We start from the raw sequence: 7,200 nt of genomic DNA, 5'->3' as shown, positions 1-7,200 counted from the left end.
CTTAGAAAAATAAACCGGGTTTTTCTGAAGCACCGGTGCCTATTTCTACTGAAAAGACGCCTAATTAAGCGTCTACCATGTACAAATAAGCACAAGTGCTTAAGAAAAACTTGGTTTATTTCTCTAAGCACCTCTCCTAAGCATTTTGCATTGTACAGGGCCTTAGGTACTAGAATAAACAACTGTTTGAAATATTTTACACCAATCTAGCCTACGCATACCTCTTAGTCTCACAGCTCTTCCAAAATACCATGGTACAACTAAAAAAGCAGATTATGTACGTGCTATTACATGGTTACATGCTTCCAACTGGTGTGTATGTAAAAAATACACTGGCTGACAAAAATATGATAATTTTCTTTCGCACATAGGGCCTAATTTTTTCGAAACAGAGGCAAAAGGATTGCCTCATTGATTAATTAAGAAGAAGAGAATTGCTCAGTTAATTTAAAAAACCGGGCGAAAACCGATACAAACACTACAAATGTGACACTCCAGAAGCGACTCACTCTCACGACCACGTAGACGGTCCATCAAATGCTCCCAACACACTACAACCACAACCACTTCTACGACTCAAAAGACCAAAGCCACGTGGACAACACGAAACACTGAGCACTACCCATCATGAAATTGCAGCTGCCTTCCCTTTAGCCTCATCAACCAAAGAAACCTCCAACTGCTCACTCGACAGAGGCGAAACTTGTCCTTCAATCGAGGCCGCCGACATGTCCACCTTCGTATGCTCCACTGATAGACTCAGGCATAGCTCCCTAAGCTCAGGCATGATCTGCAGCACCGGAGTCACAAGCACGGCGATGGACTCGCCCTCAGTGGAAGACACCATAGGAGGGGAGGTAGGCACCGACGATGAATGGACTCCAACACGAGGGAAGAAAGAGCCATACAACTCCTCACCCTTGTCTTCCGCGGAGCAAACACCGGCCGCACAAGGAGAATGTGACGTCAGAGTGGTCTGCAACAGAGCCGGCACAAGGGATAGTCTACCCAGAGCAACCTCCGCTCGCTCCAGAAAGCTCTCAACCCTCGCCACACAACCTTGCAACAGTGCAGTCTGATCAGCCAGTGCGGACTGCAACATCAGCTCGGACGGGGTTGCCGAGCCAGCAGCAACAGAGACAACAGATGCCCAAGACCCACGGTGAAGTGCCTTGGAAGAGGGTGTGGATCTCACCGAACCCTCACATGAAGCAGGAGCAACACGATGCACGGTGCCGAGGCGGGACACATGCGGCACATCAAGGCATGATAATGAGCTCAGAGGACGCCAGGGGTTGCGACGTTCACGCGCACGACGACCATTCTCCAAACAACGGGAGCACCGCAACGGATCTCTGCAAACAACCGCGCGATGCCCATAAGCAAGGCATCTACAACGTCTACCATGGAGCCAAGCAGGGATGGGACGAGGAGGACGAGGAGCCATCATCGAGGATGGCGACGAAGTCGAACGACGCGGGCCGCGCCGCGGTAGCACCTCCTGCCAACCCTCACATGTGTAATTTTGATTTGCCCAGGGCCTCCGATTTCCCCGGTACGGCCCTGGCTCGGTGTCCTGAAAACGAACGAGGATTGACTCTCTCTTTTGCATAATTAGTCAAACTGGGCATTTTCTTTGTCTCGGCGATCTTCGTGACAAGCATATCTCCTTATCGATCTCAGGACATACTACGCATCTGCTTGAGGGGATCATCCCGTTCATCCCAAAATCTGAAATCCGAGACCTTTGGTTCTCAAGAGTTATATAATGACAACCATAACGGGCCAAAAAAGTACCAGATGTACACTGCCATTAAACAAGACCATTTTTCACTGAGCCGTAGATCCATTTTAAACAATATACCACTGATCCAAAAAAAAGGCAGTCGAGGAATACAACAACATCCAACCTTATAATTGACCACAAAGGGCTAACTGACGATGCAAAAGACACATGACCACAACAGCTCTCCCTATAGGCTATAGTTACCACCACCTCAGTACGAAATTCTGCAGTTACGATCTGCCCCTTTACAGCGATAAACATGTTGCCGTGTCCTCATTTATTTTATCCCGCTGTGCAAACTAATGGCATGTACACTCTCCCGTTGTTGCTAAATGGCTGTGCTACGCTGTGTTGTCGATCAGCAGAAGACTAGATGGAATGCTCAACCTGGGAGCCCTGGGTGCTACGAAGCATAGTTTATCAGCCACTCCAGACTCTGCACGAAAAGATTGCACAGCAGAAGGAATGTTAGTCGCCGCGGCAGCACAAAATTTCAGTTACGACATAAGTTTCTGCACTCTGTCAAGAGCACAGTTCAGTTCATGGTGCCAAGAACAAATAATGCGAGGGAGGGATCGAACCATTAAACATTCGGGCAGATCGTCGTCCTTCGTCCTCGAGTGAGTCTGCATTACGCGAAGAGCAAAGCGGTCAGTACGTCTTATCGAAGTTCTGAACGACAGAGGACATAAGAGAAATGCATAGCTTTGATGGAGGAGCGAGTTCAGATCATTTACCTCCATTACCCGATGGCACGAGGACTCCTTGTCAGTGGCAAGGCAGGCAAGGGCCACCACCGAGGCTGCCACGGTCGAGGGCCAGTAGGAGAGGTGCTTATGGTCCAGAAGTGTGAGCAGGGCCAGGTGCTTGGCCAGATCCTCCACTTTGTCGTCTGCTTTTGCTGCCTTCAGATAGAACCTGAAGAATCAGGAAACAAAATGTGAGCTGTTAGTGTTGGCTTCTCGTTCAGTTTTGCTCGGCCTGGCACAGACGAGATGCAGGAAACATGTAGTACCAGAGAAAATTGTGGACTGTTGTGACGAAGCATTGAAAGTCGAGGACCTCCTGAACCAGCCACTCCATGGCGACGACCTCGCTCCGGCTGTAAAGGTTGATCCCTACCATGAAAGACTTCTGCATGATGCTGAAAGAGATAACACACACAGTGAGATTACATTGTCCTGAATGGAGACAAAGATGAGGGAACAAGTGGTGATCCCAGAGATAATTAATTCAGAAGTTCGACAATGATACTGCAGTGCAACGTAAATAGGTGGACTAGTAAAGAAGAATATGTCATGCTGTTCTGAAGTACTCTATCTTTCTGCATAGTAATGTACTGTGTGCCACTTCTTTTTTTCTTCAGACGTGGTCAAGAATAAGAAAACATTCACCTGAATTCAGGCTCAAAAACTTCAACAAAACCACTAAACGTGCTCTGATTTCTCTTGCAAAGTTATGTAATCACGTGCAACCAGAAAGTTGATGCATAATAGGTTTACTTGGGAAAAGAATAGATGGAACTCTGGCAAGGGCTGTCTAACCAAGTTAAAATGGCCACTGAAGTGTGATGACTGCCTGAAGCACAAACTAAAGTTAGGATCTTATGGTAGCATCACATTTACAATGCTTCAATTCACCACAATGGATATAAAATTACAAACCGAATTTTTATGTTCTAAATTGAAGATGCTAACTACCATGCTCAAGTGGTTGGTGAGAGCTACCTGATTGCAGGTGAATGAATTAGGAAAGTCAATTATGCTCAACATCAACATTTCCTAATGTAAGTATATATGAAACAAATTTTGAAGTAATGGCATGCAGAGATAAGCCTTTAATGAAAAAAACAGCTATTGTATATGAGCTATTATCACATGTTTGTATGGTTTTTCCACGGGATTAACCAATGACAGCTTTCAACAAAATCAAGGTATCCCCTGCGCACTTGCTAAGGTCTATCAAATGCCCAATTAAGTTATATTGAAATGAACTCTGCCAAATAGAGGAGACAATGTATCATAGAAGAGCTTAGTTAGGATTTAACAGTATTGTACTGCAACCATCTGAGGAAAGAATAGGAAACTTACGCTGAAACTTGGACCTGAATTAAAAGGATGCGTTTATTTGAGGCTTCTTTTGTTGCAGGGATGCTTGAAGCAGTATTTCAGTTAGCAATGCATAACATGGTATAAACCTTAACCCTACCATACGTCAACAACATGGAGTAGTACTCGTACTGAAAGAGGGGAATAAGAAAATATACCATGCACACATTTTACCGAATCAGAATGAACATATAGCACAAGGGAGCTCAATACCTATTGTATGGCTGGTTCTCTTCAATGCGGGTGGCTAGGGTGATGCAGGCAATGCCCAGCAACTGCACATTCCTAGAGCCCTTTAGGTATCCACGTGTCAAGAAGCGGTCCATCAGTCCAATTCCCAGGAACAATGTCTCTGGCTGCAGCTCTGCCACATGCCCATGCTACAAAATTCATGGGAAACAGCTATTATTTGCAAGTTGCAGATCCATTTTTATCTGAAAACAGTCAAATCCTCATAGTATTATGTACAAGGATCTCATCATTTTAATATCTACTCCCTCCGTTCCACAATACATGCTTTCCATTTGTCAAAATCTAGATGTATCTAGACATGTTTTAGTATATAGGTACATCCATTTTTGAACAAATGGAAGTCAAGTATTTTAGAACGGAGGGAGTAGTTGCGTATCAAAATCTTCAGGTGAAAAAAAGGCGCGACGGTATTCTCAGAAGTTCTCTCAAGTCTCAATGCAAATATCAAGTGCATACAGAAGCTTAGATTTGATTGAAATGGCATAAAAGGGGCACATACGGACAATGTACTCAAGAGTTGCATATCTACACAGAAATGATGCTGGTATCCTCATTGCTATAATGTGCCTCCTAGACATGAAGACCATAAGCCAATCAAATAGCAAACGGTTTACTGGATAACTTTGCAGCATAACTGAACGAGATATTTTTCTTTCAAACACTGAATGTCAAAATGTCAAAACAAGCACCTCCTCAAAATTAATGGCCAGACTCGCAATTCAAGTGCTTTCATTATTACAACAGTTTGGAAAAACAATAACACAGGATCACTCTGCTCAACAAACAATGTATGTGAGCAATCTACTAATCAGATTGTTGTACAATAACATCTTCGACAGTAGACAACTATCCCCTGCAAAATTTAAGAAAGTGCATAGCTGGATCTGCTGTCTCAGCACGCCGAACACATAAACAAACTAGAGGTAAGCCACACAACCACAGTGCTTTTAGAACAGATATCATTCAGAGAACTAAACCAACACTGAATCTGCAGTACAATGTGACTTCACAGTAAATTACCAGCAGAATACCAACTCATGACTGTAAATCTGTAAGCCGAACTTGTACCATAAATTGGAATTGAGCTAAAGTGGAATCGTGGTATACATGTAGAATGCAGAATACAGTGCCGGTGCACACTGACCTCGATGATCCAGTTCACCATGACAGAACGCTGCTCCACGACGTGACGGCCACAGTTGCCCGGCATGGAGGCGTACACCTCTGTGTAGTCGCACGCCACCACTCCCCGCCGTTCGCGCCGCCGGAACTGCTCGTAGCTCTCCTCGTCCTCCAAGTCATCGAACTGCTTCCACTGACACAAACATTCCAACGAAGCCGCCAAATCGGATCAAACACCGCACTGATCTCGCAGAGAGACCCAATTTCAAATAGATTTTAAGGGGAACTGCGTGGAACCGGCTCACCTCTGGGATGGGGACGGCGTCGGCGACGGCGTGCGCCTTGTGCTGCACACAGGGGACGAACTGCTTGGCGTAGTCGAGGAAGAGGGAGAAGGTGTAGGAAGGGGGGGCGCCGTCCTCGTCGTCGTCGTCCTCGGAGGAGGAGGAAGAGGAGGTGTCGAGCAGGGGGCTGAGGGAGTAGTCGGTGCAGGGGCTGGGAGCACTGAGTACCTCCTCCTCCGCGTCGGACTGCGTGAGCTCGTCGCAGGCCGAAGAGTACTCCGTCGCATCGGCATCGTCGGCGAGCAGCTCGGGGCAGGCGAGGTCGGGGTGGAGGATGGAGCGGAGGCAGGATGACTCGGAGGCCTCGACCTCCGCGGGGCGCGCCGTGGCGCCGCCGATGACCTCCGAGCACTCGGAGGCGGCGGGCCGGGCCTCGCCCGAGTCCTGGCGCCGGGGCCTCTTCTCCGGGCGCTGCTGCGCCGCGGCGAGGGCGGCGGAGGAGGTGGCGGTGGTGGTGGAGACGACCTCGCTGCGGAAGGAGGAGGAGGCCGATGTGGACGACTCCGCTGGCCGCTTCCCCGCCATCGCCGCCGCGATCTGGGCTGGGAGCGGAGCAGCCGCGTCCCTCCGACGGCGGAAGGGGTGGGAGCGCGGCCTCGTGGGCACCGGCGCGAGCATGGTGGGAGGCATGGCGTGCCCGTGGGTGCGTGTGTGTGTGTGTGGCCGCGGCTAGGTGCTCTCTGATTTGGCTTGGTTATATAGCCGTGAGGCCGTCGACAGCGGGGAGGAAGCGGAGGGGAATGGGGGTGCAGTGCCGCAGGAGGATGAGCGCACCTCACAGACCGATCGCTTCATTTGAATTTTGTTAGACCGTATAGCTTCTGTAGTTGTTTACGTAGTACCCCTTCATTATATATATGAGATAGGCCACCCCTAGAGGGTTGAGCCGGTTCCCCCAAATCCATCGTCTTACATGGTATCAGACTAGGTCAACACGCTTCCGCCAAAACCCTCCAACCCGCCGCCGCTGCTCCTGTCGATCGCGCCGCGCCGCCATCCTTGTGATCGCGCCGCGCCGCCGCCGCCATGTCGGGTCCCGCCGCCTCCGGCTCCTCCACGGCTAGCTTCTTGCCGGCCTCCCTCACGGCGCTTCTCTCCCGACCCCTCGACCTTGCAGCGGCCTCGACGTCTCCGATCGGGACGAGGAGCATCGGCTCTCTTTTCTCCTCGTCGCCTGGTCACGCGCTCGTGACTCACACCGCTGGTGCCACAGCGGGCGCCTCGTCGTCCGTTTCCATCAGCGATGCCCCGATCGCTCCATCCAGTGGTGGCCAGCCCCTCGCGCTGGTGGCGCCCCAGTCGGCCCTGATGGCTGGCTTTGCTGCCTCGGGCCCAACCCCTTCGCCGTCTGTTCCCGCGGCTACGCCACCCGCGGTTGCTACTGCGGCTGCACCCGTGCTCTCTGCCACTATGGCGTATCCGCCTCCGGCAGGCTACTCCGCGGGCTCCTTGCCGCCGCCGCCGTTTCACTTCGGGAACCTCATCACCATCAAACTGTCATCAGACAACTACATCTTCTGGCGTGCGCAGGTCCTCCCGCTCCTCGGGAGTCATTATCTCCTGGGCTACGTGGACGGTTCTCTCCCCT

The 7,200-nt window shown here is 50.0% G+C and overlaps 1 protein-coding gene across 1 annotated transcript; it reads right to left on the bottom strand.

The window, feature by feature from the left end:
• Positions 1 to 1,786: 1,786 nt before the first annotated feature.
• LOC123098187 (cyclin-SDS-like) lies at positions 1,787 to 6,340 on the bottom strand. The gene is made up of 7 exons (XM_044520100.1): positions 5,574 to 6,340; positions 5,291 to 5,461; positions 4,108 to 4,274; positions 2,802 to 2,930; positions 2,524 to 2,704; positions 2,368 to 2,412; positions 1,787 to 2,222 (listed from the first exon to the last, which is right to left on the bottom strand). The coding sequence occupies exons 1-7, from the start codon at positions 6,240 to 6,242 to the stop codon at positions 2,190 to 2,192; spliced, it is 1,395 nt and encodes a 464-aa protein (XP_044376035.1). The 5' UTR covers positions 6,243 to 6,340; the 3' UTR covers positions 1,787 to 2,189.
• Positions 6,341 to 7,200: the final 860 nt, after the last annotated feature.

This window comes from Triticum aestivum, chromosome 4D (assembly GCF_018294505.1).
Source record: "Triticum aestivum cultivar Chinese Spring chromosome 4D, IWGSC CS RefSeq v2.1, whole genome shotgun sequence".
NCBI lineage: Eukaryota > Viridiplantae > Streptophyta > Magnoliopsida > Poales > Poaceae > Triticum > Triticum aestivum.
The sequence above is the reverse complement of the archived record's forward strand: the minus strand, read 5'-3'. Positions and strand labels throughout refer to the sequence as shown.

What these genes read in the sequence shown, in the direction of transcription:
- LOC123098187 (XM_044520100.1), bottom strand. Translation starts at nt 6,242, where the DNA reads ATGCCTCCCACCATGCTCGCGCCGGTGCCCACGAGGCCGCGCTCCCAC. An exon ending in CGTGCCATCGGGTAATGGAG is followed by an intron (nt 2,413 to 2,523) that starts GTAAATGATCTG and finishes CGCGTAATGCAG; the next exon opens with ACTCACTCGAGGACGAAGGA. An exon ending in ATCTGCCCGAATGTTTAATG is followed by an intron (nt 2,223 to 2,367) that starts GTTCGATCCCTC and finishes CTTTTCGTGCAG; the next exon opens with AGTCTGGAGTGGCTGATAAA.